Source organism: Carlito syrichta, unplaced genomic scaffold (genome assembly GCF_000164805.1).
Source record: "Carlito syrichta isolate Samal-C Ts95f unplaced genomic scaffold, Tarsius_syrichta-2.0.1 Scaffold312739, whole genome shotgun sequence".
Lineage (NCBI taxonomy): Eukaryota > Metazoa > Chordata > Mammalia > Primates > Tarsiidae > Carlito > Carlito syrichta.
This window is the reverse complement of record NW_007256835.1, coordinates 411,622-437,167: the sequence shown is the minus strand read 5'-3', so window position 1 is coordinate 437,167 and position 25,546 is coordinate 411,622. Positions and strand designations below refer to the sequence as shown.

The 25,546-nt window shown below is 39.5% G+C and overlaps 1 protein-coding gene across 1 annotated transcript in view; it reads left to right on the top strand.

Annotated features, from left to right (window-relative positions):
* NFAT5 (nuclear factor of activated T-cells 5) overlaps positions 1–17,823 on the top strand; it is a 145,577-nt gene extending 127,754 nt beyond the window's left edge. The window contains exons 11-14 of the mRNA XM_008070029.2: positions 10,014–10,162; positions 11,126–13,622; positions 14,215–14,460; positions 15,276–17,823. Coding sequence (XP_008068220.1) covers positions 10,014–10,162; positions 11,126–13,622; positions 14,215–14,450 — 2,882 coding nt within the window. The 3' untranslated portion in view covers positions 14,451–14,460; positions 15,276–17,823. The remainder of the gene's footprint in view (positions 1–10,013; positions 10,163–11,125; positions 13,623–14,214; positions 14,461–15,275) is intronic.
* Positions 17,824–25,546: the final 7,723 nt, after the last annotated feature.

Below are 25,546 nucleotides of genomic sequence, written 5' to 3'. Positions count from 1 at the left end.
TTTTTCTTCTTTAAGCATATTGATATGGTGGATTGCATTGATTGCTTTTCTAATCTGAACCAGTCTTATATACCTGCAATAAATCCCATTTTGGCATGGTGTATAATGCTTTTTATATACTGTTGTATTTCATTTGCTAATATTTTGTTAAAGAATTTTTGTGTTATGACAGAAATTAGTCTGTAGTTTTTAAAAATGTCTTGGGGCTGTGCATAGTGACTCACACCTGTAATCCCAGCACTTTGGGAGTGCACAAAGTGCACAGGGCAAGGATATACTTCCACCACTCTTACTCAGCATAGTAGTTGAAATGTTACCCACTGCAATAAAGCAAGACAAAAAAAGGGATACAGATCAGAAAGGAAGAAATAAAACTTCTCTATTTGCAGATGACTTGATTATGTGCCTTAAAAAGGCCTGGTGTGGGCTCGGTATCTCAGCCTGTAATCCCGCGCCTTTGGGAGGCTGAGGTGAGTGGATTGCCTGAGCCCGCGGGTTCGAGACCCACCTGGGCAGCACATCTCTACAATAAATCAAAAAATTAGCCGGGCGTGGTAACGTGCGCCTGTAGTTCCAGCTACTTGGAAGGCTGAGGCGGAAGGATCGCCGGAGCCCAGCAGGTCGAGGCTGCGGTGGCCAGAAGTGGCCACTGCACTCCAGTCTGGGCGACAGAGTGAGATGCCAACTCACCAAAAAAAAAAAAAAAAAAGGCCTAGTGCAATGGCTCACATCTATAATCCCTGCACTTTGGGAGGCCGAGGTAAGAGGATTGCCTGAGCCCACGGGTTTGGGACCACCCTGGGAAACTTGGTGAGACCTCATCTCTACAATAAATCAAAATATTAATCGGGTGTGGTGGCACATGCCTGTAGTTCCAGCTACTTGGAAGGCTGAGGCTTGGAAGGATCGCCTGAGCCTAGCAGGTCAAGGCTGCAGTAGCCATGAGTATGCCGCTGCACTCCAGCCTGGGTGACAGAGTGAGACTCTGACTCCAAAAAAAAAAAAGAGGATGAAAAAACAAGGCAGTCGCAGCGACTCGGTGGCTCAGCCTGCAATCCCGCGCTTTGGGAGGCTGAGGTGAGTGGATTGCCTGAGCCCACGGGTTCGAAACTTCATCTCTACAACAAATTAAAAAATTAGTCGGGCATGGTAGCGCGCGCCTGTAGTTCCAGCTACTTGGGAGGCTGAGGCGGAAGGATCGCCAGAGCCCAGCAGGTCGAGGCTACAGTGGCCGGGAGCGGCCACTGCACTCCAGTCTGTGTGACACAGTGACACTCCAACTCAAAAAAAAAAAAAAACTGGGCTCGGTGGCTCAGCCTGTAATCCCGTGCCTTTGGGAGGCTGAGGTGAGTGGGTTGCCTGAGCCCGCGGGTTCGAGACCCACCTGGGCAATTTGGCGAGACCTCATCTCTACAATAAATCAAAAATTAGCCGGGCGTGGTAGCGCGCGCCTGTAGTTCCAGCTACTTGGAAGGCTGAGGCAGAAGGATCGCCGGAGCCCAGCAGGTCGAGGCTGCGGTGGCCGGGCGCGGCCACTGCACTCCAGTCTGGGCAACCGAGTGAGACTCCAACTCAAAATAAATAAATAAATAAATAAAATAAAAATTTTAAAAAAGACAGTCTACAAACTGGAAGAAAATGTTTACAAACCACATGTCCAACAAAGAACTAGTACCTGCAATACATAGAGAATGCTCAAAACTCAACAGTTGAAAAAACAAATCCGGGAGGGGGATGGGATTAACAGTAGCAAATATCTGTCTGGGGATGAGGAAACACCTCTTATCAACAGGGTGCCTGAATGACACGTAATTGTACACCTAACCCTTAACTGTACCCCACAAAACCATAATAAAAAATATTGATTATGAAAAAAAATTTTTTTAAATAAAAAAAAGAGAAAAAACAAATCCATTTAGAAAATAGGCAAAACGCATGAGCAGATATTACAGGTAAAGGATATACAGATAGCACATAAGCACACTGAAAGACATTCAACTTAATTAGCCATTTAGTAAGTACAAATTAAAACCACAGTGAGCTTTTACTACACACCCATCACAATAACTAAAATGGAAAATAATGACAAGACCAAAATCTGGCGAGGAGGTGAAGAAACTGGGTCACTCATACATTGCTAGTAGGAAAGCAATATGGCAACATCTGATAAAACTAAACATATAGTTACCGTATGACTCAGTGGTTGCATTCTTGGTCATTTATCCCAGATAAATGGAAATTTATATTCACACAGAAAATTTGGACAAGAATATTCTAGCAGCTTTATTCATGTAGCCAAGAACTGTAAACAACTCAAATGTCTTTCAGTGGATAAATGATTAACATACTGTGGTACATGCACGCATACCACAAAATACTACTCAGCATTCAAAAGGAATTAGCTATTGATACATGCAGCAACTTGGATGTATATCCAGAGAATTGTGTTGAATGAAAAAAACCATGATCTCAAAAGGTTATATTCTGTATGCATTATTTTATATAACATATTTGAAATGACAATTATAGAAGTGGAGAACGGGTTAGTTGTTGCCAGGGGCTAAGGATGTGGGCAGGGGGTTGTAGGGGTTAAGTGGTATGGTTATAAAAGGGTAATATGAGGGAACCTTGTGGTGATGGAACTGTTTTGTATCTTAACTAGAGGTGATATATCAGCCACACATTTGATAAGTTGCAGGAACTAAATAGACACACAAGTATGGGTAAAACAGGAAATCTGAACAGGATCAGTGGGCTACATAAATGTCAATATTCTAGGTGGGATTTATTATACTTCATAAGATATTATCATTGAGGGAAGCTGAGTAATGGTACACTGCCTCTCTGTTAACTTGTTTTAACAAATTTTTTAATGTAAAACGGAAGAGTTTTCAAAAATGTTAATATGTAATGCTTACCAAGATGTGTTAAAACAGAAAAATAAACAGACGGTAATTTGGCAAAATATGTCAGAAGCCTTAAAATGAATATAACTTGAAATAATTCTACTTCTATATAGCAATCATAAGAAAGTAATCTCCTAGCCTGGGCAACATAGGTGAGATCTAGTCTACATTTTAAAATAAAAAAAATATAGGCCAGGCACTCTCATCCAGGCTGGAGTGCAGTGGAATGCTCACAGCCACTGCAGCCTGGCCCTGCTGGGCTCAGGCAATCTTCTACCTGTAGCTGGAACTACAGGCATGTGCCACCACACCCGGCTAATTTTTTGACTTATTGTAGAGACAGGATCTCGCCATGTTGCTCAGGCTGGTCTCAAACCCCAGAGCTCAGGTAATCCTCTCACCTCCACCTAACTGGAACTACAGGCATGTGCCACCACACCCGGCTAATTTTTTGACTTATTGTAGAGACAGGATCTCGCCATGTTGCTCAGGCTGGTCTCAAACCCCAGAGCTCAGGTAATCCTCTCACCTCCACCTAACTGGAACTACAGGCATGTGCCACCACACCCTGCTAATTTTTTGACTTATTGTAGAGATGAGGTCTTGCCATGTTGCTCAGGCTGGTTTTGAACCCCTGAGGTCAGACAGTCCTCTTGCCTCCGCCTCCCAAAGTGCTGGGATTATAGGCTTGAGCCACCACACCCGGCCAAGGATTCATCTTTGTAATAGAATATTATATAATTACAAAATGATATTTACGGTATATTTACAGTCAGTTTTTAAATAAAACTGGTGAATGCTTATATCATCATATACTGGGAACAAAACTGCCCCTAAAATTGTATGTAGACTATAATCAAATTATTTTTTGAAAACATGGAAGAACAAAAAATATAATAAAATGTTAACATGCTGGTCTTTTTGGGTAGTGTAGATAATGTTACTGTTTTTACATTTCTATATTCTATAATTGTTTAACACTAAGTATGACTCTTCTTTTTTAGCATCTTTATTGAGGTAAAATTCACATACCATATAATTCACTCCCTTAAAGTATTCGATTCAGTGGCTTTTTGTATATTCAGAAAATGTGTATCTATCACTTTAGTCTTTTTTTTTTTTTTTTGAGTTGGAGTCTCACTCTGTTGCCCAGACTGGAGTGTAGTGGCCGCTCCCGGCCACCGCAGCCTCGACCTGCTGGGCTCCGGCGATCCTTCCGCCTCAACCTTCCGAGTAGCCAGAATTACAGGCATGCGCTACCACGCCCGGCTGATTACTTCAGTCAATTTTAGAACATTTTCATTATCCAAAAAAACCCATATCTTTTAGCGGTCACCCTCTAATTTCCCCACCTCCCCCAGCCCTAGCTAGCCAGTAATTTACTGACTCTGCAGATTTGTATGTTCTGGACATTTCATATAAATGGAATCATATAATATGTGGTCATATGTTACTGGCTTCTTTCACTTGACATTTTTTCAAGATCCGTTCATGTAGTGTGTATCAGAACTTCATTTCTTTTGATTACCAAACAGTAATCCATTATATGAGCATTTTGTTCTCTCAATTGTTTCTTATAGCTGCATGAGAATTTGGAAGTGAGGTTAATTTTCTAAATTTTAAAACAATAGACAGTACAGTTGCATTTCAAAAATGATCATTTTCTGGCTGGGCTCGATGGCTCAGCCTTTAACCCCAGCACTTTGGGAGGCCGAGGCAAGTGGATTGCCTGATCCCTCAGGTTCGAGACCAGCCTGGACAACTTGGCAAGACCTCGTCTCTAAAATAAAAAAATCAAAAATTAGCCAGGCGTGGTAGCGCACACCTATAGTTCCGGTTACTTGGAAGGCTGAGGCGGAAGGATCGCCAAGCCCGGCAAGTCGTTACTGGTATGTCCGTGAGTGTGCCACTGTACTCCAGTCTGGGTGACAGAGTGAGACTCCAACTCAAAAAAGAAAGTGTCTTTTCAGAACTGTATATACTGAGTAGCCCATAGAGAATTAATTTTGCTTACTGTAATATTCTTATTTAATAAATATTTAAAGTCTAGATAAAGCTAATAATAGAATTTTTGTAGTCTTTCATGTGATACAGTGAGTTTTCTTTTCCATATTAGGTATTTATTCTAGCTAAGCAAAGTTATTACTTAGAAGTCAGGCAAGGTGGCTTGAGCCTATAATCCCAGCACTTTAGGAGGCTGAGGTGGAAGAATCACTTGAGTCCAGGAGTTCTCAGGCTAATACACCAGCCTGGGAATCATAGCAAGAACTATTCTCCACAAAAGTGTGTGTGTATATATATATACATATATATATACATATATGTATATATATATGTATATATATACACATATATGTGTATATATATATATAAACTGGGCGTGGAGGTATATGCCTGTAGTCTCCTACTCAAAAAAACAAAAAGAAAAGAAAGTTATTACTTAGAAATAAAGAATGTGATTAAATGAACAATTCTTTGGGGCCAAAATGGCTACCGCAGCCTAAACCCGCTGGGCTCAGGCGATCCTTCCACCTCAGCTTTCCAAGTAACTGGAACTACAGGCACGCGCCACCACACCTGGCTAATTTTTTGATTTATTATCAAGATGAGGTCTTGCCAAGTTTCCTAGGCTGGTCTTGAACCTGTGGCCTCAGGCAATCCTTTCACCTCAGCCTCCCAAAGTGCTGGGATTATCGTGAGCCACTGCACCTGGCCGTATTTTTTCAATAAAAATTTAAATCACATATGAGAAATAATTTGATAGAGGTGAATAAGTCTTAGATTGCAGTGCAGTGACATCTGCTTGATGTTTAGGGTGAATTAATTAGGACTTAGAAAGATGTTTTCATCTACAATATACTACTAAAATGGAGTTGGCTAGATTACTATTAAGTTAATAAGGTGGAACACATTTGACAAACTTAATGACCTAGAGACATTTTTCATTGTTTTGGTGAGACTAGACTTATATAAGTTTGGACCATAAGAAAAATTAACCTTTATGCATATAGCCATTAAAAAACTTGTGTCTTCATATGGGCATTGGACATTTTACTGTTTGTCTTTACAGTAGATATATTTGTCAGTGATCAACTGAGGATAGGTAAGACTCTGGCTTAGCTTTATTCTGCCTTTTTTTTTGAGTTGGAGTCTTCGTTGCCCAGACTGGAGTGCAGTGGCCGCTCCCGGCCACCGCAGCCTCGACCTGCTGGGCTCCGGCAATCCTTCTGCCTCAGCCTTCCGAGTAGCCGGAATTACAGGCATGCGCTACCACGCCCGGCTGATTTTTTTGGTTTATGGTAGAGATGAGGTCTCGCTGCCCAGGCAGGTCTCGAACCCGCGGGCTCAGGCAATCCACTCACCTCAGCCTCCCAAAGGCGCGGGATTACAGGCTGAGCCACCAAGCCCGGCTTATTCTGCCTATTTTTACTTTCTAGTAGGAGAAAAAAATGATAATAATCATGACTATCTAAATATATTTTGGAGAAAATTATACATAGATCTGTTAAGCAGTAACTGTATAGGTGATAACATTTATTTATTGTTAGTCAGTGGCTATTTATATACAGTTTCCAACTGAACTATAATATAAACTTAACTGTAGATATTGAAAATGTCTAGACCAAAAATACTATTTATAAAAATATTAATAAAAACAAAAACCTGTAGTCCCAGCTACTCAGGAGACTGAGTGGGGAGGATTGCTTGAGCGTAGGAATTTGAGGCTGCAGTGAGCTATGATCACACCACTGCACTCCAGCCTGGGCAACAGAGCAAGACCCTGTCTCTAAAAACAATACAATTCAGCGAGACCTCATCTCTACAATAAATCAAAAAATCAGCTGGGCGTGGTAGCACATGCCTGTAATTCTGGCAACTTGGAAGGCTGAGGCGGAAGGATCACCGGAGCCCAGCAGGTCGAGGCTGCGGTGGCCAGGAGCGGCCACTGCACTCCAGTCTGGGCGACAGAGTGAGACTCCAACTCAAAAAAAAAATACAATTTTTGAAAAATACTCTGTGTATTTTTACTTTTATAGGATTATTCCAATTTTACAGGATTAACCAAACAATGCACAACAAACGAAATTGACTATGATAAAGCTAAAGTAAGGTTATTAATTTTCTTCACTTATTTTACAAATATGTGTTGATCATCTGCTGTGCACCAGGGAATAAGAAAATTTCTGTCTTCACAGAGCTCACGTTCTTTTTTTTTTGAGTCAGAGTCTCACTCTGTCGTCCAGGCTGGAGTGCAGTAGCGTACTCATGGCTACTCCAGCGTCAACCTGCTGGCCTCAGGTGATCCTTCCATCTCAGCCTTCCAGGTAGCTGGAACTACAGACATTCACTACCATGCCCAGCTAATTTTTTGATTTATTGTAGAGACGAGGTCTCACCAAGTTGTCCAAGCTGGTCTCGAACCTATGGGCTCAAGCAATCTTGCCTCTGCCTCCCAAAGTGCTGAGATTATAGGCTTGAGCCACCACGCCTGGCCAAGCTCACATTCTAATAGAATTCAAAAACAGGAATAGCAGTTGAATAATACAGGCTCGACTTAAGATAACGCCAGTGGTTTTTCTAAATGTCCCTGAGACAGTCCTAGACTACTGTGCATGATCTGCAGGTTTGTCTTGGTCAAAATTAGGTTGTCAGTTGAATTGTATTGGTATTCGTAGAATCTAGGTGAAAACAGGTCCAGAGAACTCATGCATAAATGATTCATTTTTCCAGTTATTTAGGTAGAATAATAGAACATAGAATGTCAAAAATTAAGTGAGCACTTGTCCCTCACTGAGTAAAATCAATTTCCACAGGAATTAAGTTTTTAGCCAATTGGCTGTAAGGCATATTGAAGTAAGATGAGGAAGTTGCAAATATTTTTAGATCAAAATATTTACAAAGGTAGCTATCCAGCTCATATACCATGTGTCATTTTAAAATCCTCTTTGTAGCCAAGATTTCTTCTCGGTATCAAATTAAGAAATTTAACATCTGTGCTTTCTGGGGAATCTATCTCTCCACGAACCTCAAAGTAGTTGTAAACTTGTAGATCAGAATCTGGCTATGTACTCAACTCAGAAGACTTATTAGCAATAGCAGTAGGCACCATTAAGTGCCAGTGTAGACTCAAGTAGACAAAAAAGAAGAAAGAAAAGTAATCAAGGGGGAAAAGCAGATATAGTGAAGTGGTAGAGTCTTGCTATGTGTGACTTCTCTTTGGTGTAAATCCGTAACTACTCCTGAAAATGGAAGTAGAAGGAGGTGGGAAATACTCATTTTGTTTTGGAAATATAGTTTGCAAACTTGAGTAGTCCTTATTTCTGAAGAAAATTTTTAAAAGAGTTCTAAGTCCTGCTTAAAGCAGAAATGTGTTCCCGTGTCAACTTGTCAAATTCGAGTTTTATTTTTAAAGATGTGGGGTACAAGTCAGGATAGGGTAAATAAGTGTACAGGTGAAGTTTGGGTCTCCCATTGGACCTCATTTCACCTGGATTAGGATCAGGCACCCTTACTGATGTTATGTGCCCCCCCCCAGCACACCCTGAATTCAAGTTTTCTTTCTTTTTTTTTCAGTAGGAATCTCACTCTGTCACCCAGGCTGGAGTGCAGTGGCATACTTATGGCCACCACAGCCTTGACCTGCTGGGCTCAGACAATCCTTCCTCCTTAGCCTTCCAAGTAGCTGGAACCACAGACACGTGCCACCACGCCCGGCAAATTTTTAAATTTATTGTAGAGACGAAGTCTCATCAAGTTGCTCAGGCTGGTTTCAAACCCCTAGGCTCAGGCAATCCTCTTGCTGGGATTACAGGCATGAGCCACTGTGCCTGGCCAAATTCAAGTTTTCTAAAACATTAACTTAGAAAAGTAAATTTTACTTGGAAGGCTGAGGCGGAAGGATCGCCGGAGCCCAGTAGGTCGAGGCTGCGGTGGCCAGGAGCGGCCACTGCACTCTAGTCTGGGTGACAGAATGAGACTCCAACTCAAAAAAAAAAAAGAAGAAAAGTAAAATTTATTAATTACTTAGTGGCATTTTCTAATGAGAAGCTTGAACTTCTCATGTTGAGGAGAGACATGCTCAGACTCTTATAGCCCTTAAAAAGTTTTGAGACTTCATATTGCCAACAGACATATGCTAAGAGGAGAATGTAACAGTTATATAATTGAGTAGTATTAGCCTCCTGGAGATTTCCAAACTGTATCCTATGATATTCCCTGGTCATGTTGAGAAGTATAATTCAAGGCACTTAGAAGGGTCTTGGGGAATATAGCTTGATAAAGGAACTGTTTAAACTTGTAAATATTTAACCTGCAGTGTTAGGCCCATACCAGGGGTTCTCAGGCCAGTACACCACAAAAAAGGGAGACTATATCTTGATATACTACCTTTTTAGCATCAAAAAAAAAAAAAAATAGGCATTTGCCAGGCTCGGTGACTCAGCCTGTAATCCCGCACTTTGGGAGGCTGAGGTGAGTGGATTGCCTGAGCCCACGAGTTCGAGGTCCGCCTGGGCAACTTGGTGAGAGCTTATCTCTACAATAAATCAAAAAATTAGCCGGGTGTGGTAGTGTGCACCTGTAGTTCCAGCCACTTGGAAGGCTGAGGCGGAAGAATCACCGGAGCCCAGCAGGTCGAGGCTGCGGTGGCCGGGAGCGTGCCACTGCACTCCAGTCTGGGCGACAGAGTGAGACTCCAACTCAAAAAAAAAAAAAAAATAGGCATTTAAGGCCAAGTGCAGTGACTCACACCTGTAATCCTGGCACATTGGGAGACCTAGACAAGAGCCCAGGAGTTCAAATCCAGCCTAGGCAACATAGGGTGACATTGTCTCTACAAAAAAATTAAAACATTAGCTGGGTGTGGTGTTTCATGCCTGTTATCCCGGCTGCTCGGAGGCTAAGGCGAAAGGATTCCTGAGCCCAGGAGGTAGAGACTGCAGTGAACCATGATTGTGCCATTGCACTCCAGCCTGGGCAATGGAGTGAGACTCCAACTCAAAAAAAAAAAAAGGCATTTAAATCATGACTTACAGTCAACAAATTATGGAATGAAATAGTTGGTAATTTCTGTGATTTTAAACCTTTCTTTTATTTTTTTGTGTGCAGCAATGAAGACTACTGGGTGTAATTTAGATAAGGTAAATATTCTTCCGAATGCCCTGATCACTCCGCTCATATCAACCAGTATGATTAAGAGTGAAGATATTACTCCAATGGAAGTAACAGCAGAAAAAAGATCTTCCCCTCTTTTCAAGGTGAGCTATATTGACTAGTGCCCCGACCTCACATATAAAAATTGCTACATTTTATTTTTCCTGTTTCTTTCACTTTTTTTTTTTTTTGCTTTGGATGCATTTAATGAATTTTGCTTTTCAGAATGGATGCTTTATACTTCAGCAAAGTTGCCCACAAAGTGACTTCCAAGACACATTTTGACAAGAGAGAATTTAAATGTTAGCTAGACCTGTGGGGCATGAGTTATTAATGAAATAATTGATTTTAGCATATTCAGAGTTAGAGGTATTTTTTCCCCAGCCTTTTCACATAACTCTTCCTGCCTTTTTTTACTTGTTTTCCCCCAAGTTACTTGTTACTGATAATCTGCAAAATGGAGATATTTTGATAAGTGCTCTTCATGAACCATAGAATGAATGTGTTCTTATTACCCTTAATTTGCCTAAGCATATCAATAGCCAGTTGTTCTTCTCCTTCCTTGTTAGACTGTCTTTGCTTATAGTACTTTTTAACGTATATCCTGATGACAATCAGATGTCATGTTATTGTGGAGAATCATAGTTCTTGTACTTATTTTCTAAATGATAATATAGAATGGAAAATTGGTCTTGCATATACTTTTAGAACAATAGTCTTTTTTTTTTTTTTTCTTACTTGGAGTGTCACTCTGTCGTCCAGGCTGGAGTGGAGTGGCACAATCATGGCTACTATATCCTTGACCTGCTGGTCTCAGGTGATCTTCAGCCCCTCAAGTAGCTGGGACTACAGGCACACACCACCACTAATTTGTTTATTTTTTGTAGAGGCAAGGTCTTTCTGTGTTGCCCTGGCTGGGCTTGAACTAATGGGCTCAAGTGATCCTCCCAAAGTGCTGGGATTCCAGGTGTGAGCTACTGTGCCTGGCCCTAGAATAATACTTTTTAAAGCAGCATATGAACTTATTTATTGTTTATTCACTTTATTTGGGGATTTTTATTTTTTAGACTACAAAGACAGTTGGATCAACTCAGCAAACGTTAGAAAACATCTCTAACATAGCAGGAAATGGCTCTTTTTCATCACCCTCATCTTCCCACTTACCTTCTGAAAATGAAAAACAACAGCAGATTCAGCCAAAGGCATACAACCCAGAGACCCTGACAACTATTCAAACACAGGACATCTCACAGCCTGGTACCTTTGCCGCAGGTTCTGCTGCTAGTCAGCTGCCCAACAGTGATGCACTACTGCAGCAGGCTACACAGTTTCAGACAAGAGAAACTCAATCTAGAGAGGTATTACAGTCAGATGGCACAGTGGTCAATTTGTCACAGTTGACTGAAGCGTCACAACAACAGCAGCAGTCACCACTACAGGAACAAGCACAGACTTTACAGCAGCAGATTTCATCAAATATTTTTCCATCACCAAATAGTGTGAGTCAGCTACAGAATACTATTCAGCAGTTGCAAGCGGGAAGTTTTTCAGGCAGTACTGCTAGTGGCAGCAGTGGAAGTGTCGACTTGGTCCAACAAGTTTTAGAGGCACAGCAACAGTTATCTTCAGTTTTATTTTCTGCTCCAGATGGTAATGAGAATGTTCAAGAACAGCTTAGTGCAGACATTTTTCAACAAGTCAGTCAAATTCAAAACAGTGTAAGTCCTGGAATGTTTTCCTCAACAGAACCAACAGTCCATCCCAGGCCAGATAATTTAATACCAGGAAGAGCTGAAGGTGTTCATCCACAAAATGAAAACACATTATCTAATCAACAGCAGCAACAACAGCAACAGCAAGTGATGGAATCATCAGCTGCAATGGTGATGGAGATGCAGCAGAGTATCTGCCAGGCAGCTGCCCAAATTCAGTCGGAGTTATTTCCTTCACCTGCTTCAGCAAATGGAAACCTTCAGCAGTCCCCAGTTTACCAGCAGACTTCTCACATGATGAGTGCATTGTCTACCAATGAGGAGATGCAAATGCAGTGTGAGTTGTTTTCGTCACCTCCTGCAGTTTCTGGAAATGAAACTTCTACAACTACCACACAGCAGGTTGCAACCCCTGGCACTACCATGTTTCAGACATCAAGTTCAGGAGATGGGGAAGAAACTGGAGCACAAGCAAAACAGATTCAGAACAGTGTCTTTCAGACCATGGTCCAAATGCAACATAGTGGGGACAATCAACCTCAAGTTAACCTTTTTTCTTCTACTAAAAGTATGATGAGTGTTCAGAATAGTGCTACCCAGCAACAAGGGAATGGTTTATTCCAGCAAAGTAATGAGATGATGTCACTTCAGTCTGGGAATTTTTTACAGCAGTCTTCTCATTCACAGGCTCAGCTTTTTCATCCTCAGAATCCTATTGCCGATGCTCAAAACCTTTCCCAGGAAACTCAAGGCTCTATTTTTCATAGTCCAAATCCTATTGTCCACAGTCAGACCTCAACAACCTCCTCTGAGCAAATGCAGCCTCCAATGTTTCACTCTCAAAGTACCATTGCTGTGTTACAGGGCTCTTCAGTTCCTCAAGACCAGCAGTCAGCAGCCAACATATTTCTTTCCCAAAGTCCTATGAATAATCTTCAAACTAACACAGTAGCTCAAGAAGAACAGATTTCATTTTTTGCAGCACAGAACTCAATCTCTCCACTTCAGTCAACATCAAACACTGAGCAGCAAGCTGCTTTCCAACAGCAAGCTTCAATATCACACATCCAGACCCCTATGCTTTCCCAAGAACAGGCGCCACCCTCCCAGCAAGGTTTATTTCAGCCTCAAGTGTCCCTGGGCTCCCTTCCATCTAATCCAATGCCTCAAAGCCAGCAAGGAACAATGTTCCAGTCACAGCACTCAATAGTTGCCATGCAGAGTAACTCTCCATCCCAGGAGCAGCAGCAGCAGCAACAGCAGCAGCAGCAACAGCAACAACAACAGCAGAGCATTTTATTCAGTAATCAGAATACCATGGCTACAATGACATCTCAAAAGCAGCCACCACCAAACATGATATTCAACCCAAATCAAAATCCACTGGCTAGTCAGGAACAACAGAACCAGTCAATTTTTCACCAACAAAGTAATATGGCCACAATGAATCAAGAGCAGCAGCCCATGCAATTTCAGAATCAGTCCACAGTTTCTTCACTTCAGAACCCAGGTCCTACCCAGTCTGAATCATCACAGACCTCCTTGTTCCATAGCTCTCCTCAGATGCAGTTGGTCCAAGGGTCACCCAGTTCTCAAGAGCAACAAGTAACACTGTTCCTATCTCCAGCATCCATGTCTGCATTGCAGACCAGTATAAACCAACAAGACATGCAACAGTCTCCTCTTTATTCTCCTCAGAACAACATGCCTGGAATCCAAGGAGCCACATCTTCACCTCAGCCACAGGCTACTTTATTTCACAACACTGCAGGAGGCACAATAAACCAACTACAGAATTCTCCTGGCTCATCTCAGCAGACTTCAGGAATGTTCTTATTTGGCATTCAAAATAGTAAGAAGCTTTTTCTAATGTCTCATTACTTAATTGACGTGGTGAGGTTATTATTAATATTATTTTCAGAAGAAAGCAAAGAACAATTATTCTAAGAGTACCGATTATAGTTAGAACTCTACCACTTATAGACTACGATATCCTATATAAGTTATTTGACTTTTATGAGACTCAAGTCTCATGTCTAAAATGGTGATAACATGTAATTACAAGGATTTGGGGAGGATGAAATATGGTAAATGTATGTTTGCCATTTTAAGCAATATACTTGAAAGGAAAATGAAGTAAGAGTGACAATATCTTAGCCAACTGAAGAATACAGTTTCTAAGGAGATAGAACCCCATCTTTAATGTTTATATACCAAGGAAATAAAATAGGACTTATAATGAGATCTATGCAAAGTTGTATGTTTATACTGCTTAGAGGAAACGTAAGATTAATTTTAGTACCATTCTGTGAAAACCTTTTTCTTGGACTGCCAGGTGCCTCACTGTTAATAAGAACATGGTTATTAATTTCCCCCAGCAACCAATAAATATCTCTTATTAATCCTTACTAATCAAGTAGCTTCTATTTTTCATGTCTCTGCAGACTGTAGTCAGCTTTTAACCTCTGGACCAGCTACATTGCCAGATCAGTTGATGGCCATAAGTCAACCAGGCCAGCCACAAAACGAGGGCCAGCCACCTGTGACAACACTTCTTTCTCAGCAAATGCCAGAGAACTCTCCACTGGCATCCTCTATAAATACCAACCAAAACATTGAAAAGATTGATTTGCTTGTGTCATTGCAAAATCAAGGGAACAACTTGACTGGCTCCTTTTAACTGGATACATGTAAGCATTGTATATTGCATTTTGGCTTCTATTGAACAGCATCAGTTTTTATTCTCCATGACAAATTTGGGTTAAGTAATAGCAGTTTAGTTTCTAAACCTTTAAAATATGGCTTTCACACAAGTAGGTACTTTTTTACTCTGAATAAATTTCTCTGAATGATAGCTTATGGTCACATTGTTAATACAGGGTAAGCATCCCTAATCCAAAAATCTGAAATCTGAAATACTCCAAAATCCAAACATTTTTTAGCACCAACCCTGTGTCATAAGTGGAAAATTCCACACCTGACTTCATATGATAGATCGCAGTCAAAACATAGGCACACAATACACAGTTTATTCAGCATCACAAAGGGAAAAAAGACTCTCCCAGCCCTCTTCAGTTGCGATGTATCTTTTCAGGTGTATATGAAACATAAATGAGTTTTGTGTTTAGACTTGGGTCCATCATTAAGCATATGCACATTTCCAAAATCCAAAACACTTTTGGTCCCAAGCATTTTGAATAAGGAATATTCAGCCTATATTGGGCATTCCTTCTGCCTCTAAGCTTCTTTGCCTTGGAATGTCAGAACATCTAATGAGTGTGCAAAATGTGTTTCCTTTGTATTATATATTGGATATGACTATATCTTATTTATCTCTTTCTCAAGAAATACTGAGTCAGAAAAGTCTGTGGAAGATTAAATATGATTAAGTTTCACTTACAGTACTGTAATGTACTTTGGAATCATTCAGAGTAACAGGAACTCTATAAATGCTTCCCCACTAGTGAGTTATATTAAACTTTTTCTTTTTCTTTTTTTTTTTTAGAAATTCCTTGACGAAAATCCTGATTCCAAGATGTTCTGAGATCTTGTGGTTCCATGAGGATTACTGAACTGTTACTTTAAAAACAAAACAAATTTTGAAAAACTGTATTTGAGTAAATGGATAGATTTTACTCTGACTGCAAAAGAGCACACCTGTGCTGCCTGTTGCAGAGATTAGCTACCAATGTTAACATCTTCATATTTTATATTCCTAATAACAGTGATGACTGAGAAGCTATTTCTGTTTCCAGCTGGTGGAATTAATTGATGTTATTTTCGTAGATACAGTTCTTTAAAAGTACAGTTTAAATTCAAGGCTGGACCACTCAGTTATTATTGCTATTGGAAAATAATATTTGTCATGTTTACTTTTGTTCATTATTTTCTTTTCTGCATTGTTTTGGTCAAGTAATGACTTTTTTGAAAGTAAAGTTCAATAATAACTTAGGCTGTGTTTTTTTTTTCAATATAAAAAGCACAGCTTAGGCCAAAGTGAAGGAATTTTTTTCAGTTTTTATGGAGAAACTGAAGGGGAAACATTCTGACAAGTGGGCTGTATTAAGAACTCTATGCAGATAAGAGGACTCTTGATTTAACACTAAGGCAGACAACACACAAAACTGGAGACAGCTGGAATGCTATTGATTTTATTTTTTTCAGAGTTGTTAGTTCTCTGTGTTTCTACTAAGAGGTTTAGCCATAACTGTGCATAGAAAAGTAATTATCTTGCTCTATTAAAAAATGAAGGGGATACTATATGGTAAATTATGTTCTAATATCCTGCAGTAGTTTAAACTGACAATACTTTGAGTCTGTTTTCTTCTTAACCCAGTCTTAGACTGGTGTTCCCTTTTTATATGTATCTGTATTATTTCCCACTTCTTCTTTATTTTATTTTAGACAACTATGAATATACTGCTGGCTTTGTGACCCTGTAGTAACTTAAAAGAAAGGCCATTTTACCCTAGGGTGACCAGCAGTCCTGCAGCACAGGGCAGGGAGTTCTCTTTTAGGAAGGATTGGGAGTTGATTCCTGAGAAACAGTGCATTTTCCCCCCATGAACGGTGCTGTTCTGAAGTCTTCAAATTTTCCCTCTAATAGGAAATAGTATAAACTTTAATTTTTTTAAAAAAGGCAAACTAAAATTTCTTGAAACATCATTTCTCCCTGAACTGCAGTGAGTGTAAATTCACTTGTCACCTCAGTGCTTTATGGTTTGAAGTGGTCACTTGCCGATGGTTCCCACAAGCCTTAGGCTTTACAGGGTCATATCATTGACTTAAAATGAAGAATTAACTTGTGTTACATCTATAAAGAGCAAAATAACACACTCCAGAACTTGCAGTTGTAGCATTAGTTATAAAGTTTTGGGTGTTCTTGCCACCCATGGGATGCCTGCTTCTCACTACCACCTGTGTCTGGACACGTGCTTATGTCTCCTGTTCCTTTTGGCATGTGGAAAGCTGTCAATGCAGTGTAAGGCCGATGTGTGTGTGGCTTATATGTGTTGATATAAAATTTTGGTATCCTTGTCCTTTTCATTTATTTTTTTAGGTGTACAAAAAATAGCCTGTTAATTGTTGAAGGCTACTTTTCTGTTCGATTTTTTTCCTATCCTGTACATTTAGTTGAACTGTGTGGAATTGTGGTGTTGGTTTTGTTTATCCAGCCAGACTTTTCCCCCTTTATGTAACGGTCTTCCTTTGTTATTTGAATGTGCTCTTCTCCTTTGTGTTTTCTCTTTATTCTCATGTATTCTTCCCTTTACCCCCAACCCTTTCTTTCTTTCTCTCTCTGATTGAGAGGCATTGAATTACGTTTTCAGTAGTACAGGCTTCTTGCCGATATGAAGGGAACTTTTCAGAAAGAGACCTACTCTGGGTCATTTAATTTTGAATACAGTTTTCAATCGTTCAAGTTTTGGATGGTTTATATCTAATGTGTGTTTCATTTTTTTGGAAAGCTATATTTTGTATTTAGGAAATGGTATACTATTTTGCTATTTGTACTGAGTGAGTACATTGGCATAAATATAGAAATTTATATATATACATATATATAAACTATTCTTTTTTTGCCACACATTTTTGTGGTAAATTTGTGAGTTTGTCTGATGTTCTACCACAACGTGGCGTCTGATAACAGTGAGGGGGGGTTTGTTATGTCTTTATTGAGTATTTAAGTATCTTTTGAAACAAATGACCTGTTCATCTGTGGCCATTCCATCAGGCAGTTCCTTGATGTTATTAGTGGGCTAACGGCAGCTTACTGTGTGTTTGCTGGATCTTTCACTCAGCAAAATGTTAGAGCAAGGAAACCCATCAAGGCCATTGTGTCAAATGGTGTTTCACAAGAATGAGCCATTCAGTCTTTGCTCACTATATATTTAATATTTTATTATTGTTGTTATTGTTATTATTAATTGGCTTTCTGTATCCTATGCCTTTTATTTATAAAGACACTAAAAAAAGACCATGTTTGTAATTTTAATAACATTTTCCCCATCTTGTAATATCCAGAGCTACTTTATAAATTCTCTGAACCAAAAGTATTTTCCTCAGTATATCTCTTCTCCCTCAGCCCCAATTGGGAAAAATTACCCAATATAGTTCAGGTTATGAGGAGGATCAGCCACACAATCCAGTGCTTCAGTTTTAAAATGTAAAACTCTAACCCTAGAATAGGGTTACCTTTAATGTCAGACAAACCAAACCCAGCAGGTTTAAGAAGTAGAAGTGAAAAACTGTACATTTATTTCTGAATTTTTTTCTAAGCGATTACAGAGGAGACTCAAGAAGTCTATTCATTCACCAAGTCTAATTAGAATGATTGTTAGTACTGCACTATGGATGAAGTGGTGGCAAGAAGACTGGCTTGTGTGCTGACTTCTGTTTTCTGGTTTAGTAAGTTGTAAAATGCTGATTGGCAATGCCAAGTCACCGGGACCAATTTTCTGTTTTATAATATCTAAGTTTAGAACAGAGCATATACCTGAACTGTAGTGGTTTGATTGGATGAAGACAGAAAACCTTATTTTTACTCTCATAAATTTTGTGGTTATTTATACAAGGGCTGTGTTATGCTTCCATAGTCTCATTCAATAATTAGAGTTTTTTGTTTTTTACATTGTTAAATGTTCCTTACCCCTAAAGGTCAATGTTAAGTACAACATTCTGAATATACAATTCGGTTATATATAAGAAGAATATTTGTCTTCTTATTAAAGCTCAGTGGTTGATACTTGTGCTAATAGTGCAGTTTCCTGATTACTGTTACAAGTTACACAGCGACATATGGGAGAGATTCAGTGAGCCAGCAAAGGCAGATGGAAATAACAATTTATTAAATTTATTTATGGCAGAAGGACCTAAGCAAACTATGAACCACATTTTATTTCTTTATATCATTACATTCAATTATTCTTGCTTTCAACAACTCACAATGCTTGGAGCTTGTGTGTGTGTGTGTGTGTGTGTGTGTTATTTCTTATTGTCATTCCATTTTATATTCATACCAACACAGGAAGATAATTAGAAGTCATATTTTGCCTCTGAACTTTATCATGTTACCCTTTAGAGTATCAGGTTGTTATTTAGCCATTGCAAATCTGTTTTACCCAGTCTCCCTAGAACAGGTTTTTAAAGGGCTTTATTATAGATATTATAGAAGCAGTATTAATGAGAGACCTTTCTTCCCCCTTCTTCCCTCCCCCTTCCTTTCTTCTCTCCTTCCTTCCCTCTATCCTTCTTTCTTTTTATACATATATATATATTTTTTGTAACATCACATGTGCTGTAGTTCGGAATTTCATTCTAGCACATTTCTTGCCTATATCTAAGAAAAATAATGTCAAAAGAAATGAGGAAGAAGTTGTATCCAAGTCCCTCCAGAACTAAGATAATTCTTTTTGACCATTTAAGCCATTATAAATACTTGTTTGGGGCCAGGCTTGGTGGCTCAACCTGTAATCCCAGCACTTTGGGAGGCCGAGGCGAGTGGATTGCCTGAACCTACGGGTTTGAGACCTGCCCACGCAACTTGGTGAGACCTCATCTCTACAATAAATCAAAAACTAGCCAGGCGTGGTAGTGCGTGCCTGTAGTTCCAGCTACTTGGAAAGCTGAGGCGGAAGAATCCCCAGAGCCCAGCAGGTCAATACTGCGGTGGCTGGGAGTGTGCTACTGCACTCCAGTCTGGGCAACAGAGTGAGACTCCAACTCAAAAAAAAAAAACCAAAAAAACCATTAAAAAAAAAAAATAATAGCCGGGCTCGGTGGCTCCGCCTGTAATCCCGCGCCTTTGGGAGGCTGAGGTGAGTGGATTGCCTGAGCCCGCGAGTTCGAGACCTCATCTCTACAATAAATCAAAAAATCAGTCGGGCGTGGCAGCGTGTGCCTGTAATTCCGGCTACTTGGAAGGCTGAAGCGGAAGGATCACCGGAGCCCAGCAGGTTGAGACTGCGGTGGCCGGAAGCGGCCACTGCACTCCCAGTCTGGGCGACAGAGTGAGACTCCAACTCAAAATAATAATAATAATAAATAAATAAATACTTGTTTTGGAAAAATGAGATCTGCTAAATGGATCAACAAATAATGACCAGAATAAAATGGTTTAATAGTCAAAGTCTCAAGTTCAACATGGTTATAAATTGTCACTAGATGTAATCATCTGAGAATTTTTTACTTTTCTGGTGAAAATGTGTGTTCTAATAGCTGTTCTCTAATTGATTTCTTAAAAGATTAATTGAAATGCATATGAGATTGATTAGCTTTACTCTGCTTCATGACCACAAGCTTCATCCCTGACCAAGACAGCCTCCTGCATCTGCAGCCTTTGGTCATATGGAGGGATTCAGTGAGGAGAGGCTGTGCAGTTCAGCAGATAGATTAGAAAAATAACTCCATATATATGCTAGTAAGTGAGTTAGTAGACTCTCATAACGTATTAAAAAGAGGCTTTCTCCTCTGTCCGTTCGTGTCACTAGAGCTGAATTGTGAAGATGATGTTTATAATGTAGTAAATATCAGAATAATATCTACAATATCATTTGTGGATGGTCTCAGTGCTCTAATGTTTTTAATCCTCATTTATTTTCATGTCATTTTAGCCTCATTTATTAATAAAATTCTGTTTTTACTCCACTTTCTCTTTCAGGAAATTTTTTAAATTAATATTTTATATCTGATTAAATGCTTATGGAAAAGTGCCTTTTTATCATAATAGTGCCCCCTTCTTTAATTTCATTTTTCACTATTGCCAAAAACACATAAAAAAAAGATTTTAATAGGTCTCAACGTTTCCTTTTTCCATTTAGCTATTTTTCTCCATTTCTTGTTCCCCATAGAAAACAACATCCCTTTAGCTTAAGAATAACAGAAAAGATATATTACTAGAATTGTTTATTTGGGGGAAGGTAAAAGATGACAGAATTATACTGTTTGGGTGTTATATAAATTAACTATATATTTGTCTTCATCTCAACCAACTAATGATAGGTCTTACCTGAATACTAATGAGAATTCTCCTATCTGTGAAACTCCATGCACAAAAATAAGTGTAGTTAAATTTCAGGAAGGAAGTGTTTAAAGCATTTTCTCTGATCTTAATTAGATGAAAATAAATCACTCCAACATAGTCTGGGTAAGACCCGGTGATGTCACTTTTTTCTTTAACTACACAGGGCAATGTTGTTCATTTTAGTGTACTTTGCCATCAGACAATTTACTCGATTTGCCTAGGAAAAAATGTGTCAAAGGAAATGTGAAAGAGATGATATCTGAGACACCAGACCAAGATAACAACTAGATACAGTTGGATGGAGTGTCTGACTAGATACAGTTGGATGGAGTGTCCTGAGTTTTGTTAAGTTTGCTTCTTTTCCAGCTCCTTACCACCAATAGTGGTGCTTGAAGAAGGCCGTCAGTAACAGGTCAGGACAGTTGTACCGTTAGGATAGGGCTGCTTTTCCCCATGCAAGTATTTCTGTGACTGTTAGTGGCACTGAAGACTGCAAACTTTTATGCAATATTGTCAATACCCTATTGATATTATGCACTTTAATCATTCCAAAGAAGCCAAGAATGCTGTACAGTGATGATTCCTTCTTCATGAATACATCTTAACTATTTAGACTACTGTATCCCTTTTTCTTTTGGGTAGCCAACTTGGTTATAAGTGTTATGTGGATTTTTCTAAAACGACTGTTAGTGGGACTTAAAACTTTGAAATGTGATTTACTATAAGGGGAAATTGCACTTTAGCAAATCATTTTAGACGCATTATAGTGTTCAGCTTGCTAATCTATATGTTTGAGAGTTCATTAAAACCAACCCTCTTTCTATATGTTTTGTGTCATGTCTATAATAACATTACCATGTATCATTTTCTACATATGTAGTATGTGAAAGCCACTGGTTCTCAAAGTATGTTTCTCAGTCCACCAGCTAGCATCAGTATTGCCTGGGAACTAGTTAGAAATGCAGAGTCTTGGGTTCCATCCCAGACATGCTGAATCAGAAACCCTAGAGTGGGGCCCAGCAATCTGTGTTTTAACAAGCCCTCCAGGTGATTGTGATGCACACTAAAGTTTAAGAACCACTGGTATAAATATGTCTAGTGAGAGGAAGATAGATTTTTTCCCCCACTTATACATTGTTCCTTATGTAAATTCAGCTTAACCTGGTTATTTATAATCATTTATTGGCAATGATAATTTATTCTCAGTACTGCCTATAGAGATACAGTATAGTTTATGTACATATACAACTAGTCTAGTTGATAATTCAGTTAACTTAGTTTGGCATTTTCCTACCACTTATTAAAAAGTTTACATTAAATTACTGATTTAAATATATAGGTGCAATGTTCTATATTTATTTTAATTGTTATGACATTTAAGTAGCTAATATAATTGACGGGTGCTAAAGTCTCCTGTTTATCCATAAAATGGGTACATTGTGGGCAGTATAATACAAGCTTTCTTTTCATTGCCTCGTACTTTACCAGCAGACCACAGTTTGCTCTGGCTAGACCAACTCTCGGAACAAAATGATCATTCCTTGTATTTATATTTGTATCTGAGATAGTAAATAAGATGGCTGGCCAGGTCAACATAGCACCTTATTTAATAATTTAATAGGTAAAATTTCTTTAAAAGAAACTTGCTTTGTATAAGAACTAATGCAGTAGAGATATAGCTATCCTTGGAGCTTCTGCTCCAGACAAGGGTTATTTACTAAAATAAATATTAAACAAGATAATACATTATATAATTTGGGCATTTCTCCTTTCTCAGTTATATGCATCATGGTAAATATAACCTAACCACAAGAAAAGTAAATTTATTCATTCGTTTTAATCTCCTTGTATAATTCAGTATCTCCATAATTGTTCAAATCTTCCTCCCACTGTTTACAAATCACCAGTTATTCACTCATAAAAGAAAAATTCATATTTCAGAATAAAAATAAATGTATACTCACTTTGTAAAAATCACCACTGCTGTCTTTCCTTAATACTAGCAGTGGAAATGTAAGTGGCTTACTCTATAAACTTTGGTGCTGGCAAATACATAGGCAAACTGTTGGGAGATGCTCTAGTTACATTCCTCCTTTCTTATTTCCCTCTTTATTGCATAATATATTCCTGTACCCAAAGCATTCTATCACAATTCTATTAGACTCCAATTTGTAATACCTTCTTTAAAAATTCCATGTTTAGCCGGGCTCGGTGGCTCAGCCTGTAATCTCGAGCCTTTGGGAGGCTGAGGTGAGCGGATTGCCTGAGCCCGCTGGTTCGAGACCCGCCTGGGCAACTTGGTGAGACCTCATCTCTACAATAAATCAAAAAATTAGCCGGGTGTGGTAGCGCGCACCTGTAGTTCCAGCAACTTGGAAGGCTAAGGCAGAAGGATCGCCGGACCCCAGCAGGTCGAGGCTGTGGTGGCCAGGAGCGGCCACTGCACTCCAGTCTAGGTGACAGAGTGAGACTCCAACTCAAAAAAATTCCATGTTTAACCATATTGCCCTGTTTGCTTGCTTGTGGTGACTTGCCATCTTCCCTACCCCTTTCTCTCTTTCTTTAGGAGTCATTTGCCTGGTTTGAAATATTTTGTAGGAATTGCTTCTTCTTCTTTTAGCTGATGTACCTCAGGACCAACACACACACACGCGCGCGCGATCTCAGATGTTTGAGAGTGGGTTTGGAATCAGACTTCTGTGTCCAGAAAAGAACTGTCTTGCACTGAAGTCACTGTGACCTTAGTAGTTAACAGACTGATTCCAGTGAACTTGAGCTAATTTCTTTTGATCTAGTGAATGTATCTGCTCACCTTGTTCCCTTATTTCTAATCGATAAGCTCCAAGTAGTTGCTCATTTTTGACAACTTTTACTGAGTTTCATTCACTTATGTTACTTAGTTTTTTAATTAGTATACTACCAATATTTCACTAACCTGTTCTCAAGTGGTTTAGCTACCATTCTGCCATTGAAATTTTTAATTTTATTTGCTTGAGCACACTGATCAACCACTGAACTGCCTTCTTCCATTGTCCTGCAATGATATAGGGTAACATTTTTGTGTATATGGCTTTCATAGTTGGGATTTCAGAGCACTGATACCAGATATTTCAGTTTGTTCTCTGGGGGAATTTCATTTGCATCTATGTTTTTAGCTATCTGTGATAACTTGTTAAATATTAAAAAGATATTTTGCTTCTATTGGAACATTTGTATACTCGCAACTATATTTCTGTAAACAGCTGCAGTCAAAAATAAAACATTGAAAGTTTTCATTTTACAGTGGATAAATGTCTTTTTTTCCTTTAACTTTGTGAATGAGTCTGTGTACGTGGATGACAATTTTGAGCAACATAAGTATGTGACTGAAATTATAAAATCATTAGAGAAGAGGAATGAAATACAGAAATACTTTTTAATAGTTATTTTTTGCCTGCCATTTTGCCAGGCCAACTTAGTGTGACAGAATTTCTGTTTGCTTTACTCAGTTTAAATGTTTCTTGTTTGGTAAAACAATACATACACATGGAGGTGCTTTTGATGAACCAAGTCCCTACCCTCAATGCCAGCCCAGAGGCAGTTTGGTAGTTATTTCCATATCTATGAATTCATGTTTACCAGAATGTGGGACATGTAACCACTAGTTGTCCTCAAAATGATTTCAGGTGGTATGTGGGTAAACATTTTAAATACAATTTTTATTTTATTTTTGAGACAGGGTTTCACTCTGTCACCCAGGCTGGAGTTCAGTGGCACAATCATAGTTCACTGCAGCCTTGAGCTCCTGAACTCAAGAGATCATCCTGCCTCAGCCTCCCGAGTAGCTGGGATTACAGGCACTTGCTACCACACCTGACTAATTTGTAGAGACAAGGTCTCGTTATGTTGCCCAGGCTAGCTTCAAACTCCTGGCCTTAAGTGATCTCCACAGCTCTGGGATTACAGGTGTGAGCCACTGTACCCAACCTGAAACATTATTTTTAGACTTACATATGTGTTTTCATATGCATAAGAAAAAAAAGTACATTATGTGTCCACCTACCAGATGTGGAAAAAAGTGAGCCAAATTGAAAATATTGGCCGGGTTCAGTGGCTCAGCCCATAAATCCCAGCACTTTGGGAGGCCAAGGCGAGTAGATTGCCTGAGCCCATGGGTTTGAGACCAGCCCAGGCAACTTGGCGAGACCTTTGACTACAATAAATAAAAAATGAGCCAGGCATGGTAACATGTGCCTGTAGTTGCAGCTACTTGAATGGCTGAGGTGGAAGGATCACTGGAGCCCAGTGGGTTGGCGCTGGGGTGGGTGTGAGCCACCCCAGCCTGGGTGGAGGAGTGAGACTCCAACTCAAAAAAAAAAACTTAAGTAAATACTAATACAGCCGGGCTCGGTGGCTCAGCCTGTAATCCCGTGCTTTGGGAGGCCAAGGTGAGTGGATTGCCCGAGCCCGCGGGTTCAAGATCCGCCTGGGCAACTTCGTGAGACCTCATCTCTACAATAAATTTTTTTTTTTTAATTTATTTTAAAGATATGGGGTACAATTTAGGATTAGGTATACAAGTGGTCACTGTACAGGTAAAGTTTGGGCCTCCCTTTGGTCCCTACTTTGCCTGGATTGATATCGGTCCCCTTATTGATGTTGTGTCTCCCTGCCACTCCCCTACCATGGCAGTATCCTGCTACTGCCAATCTCTTTCTTACAGTATTATGGTAAATGTTCAGGGTCTGCTTATAAGTGAGAACATGTGGTACTCT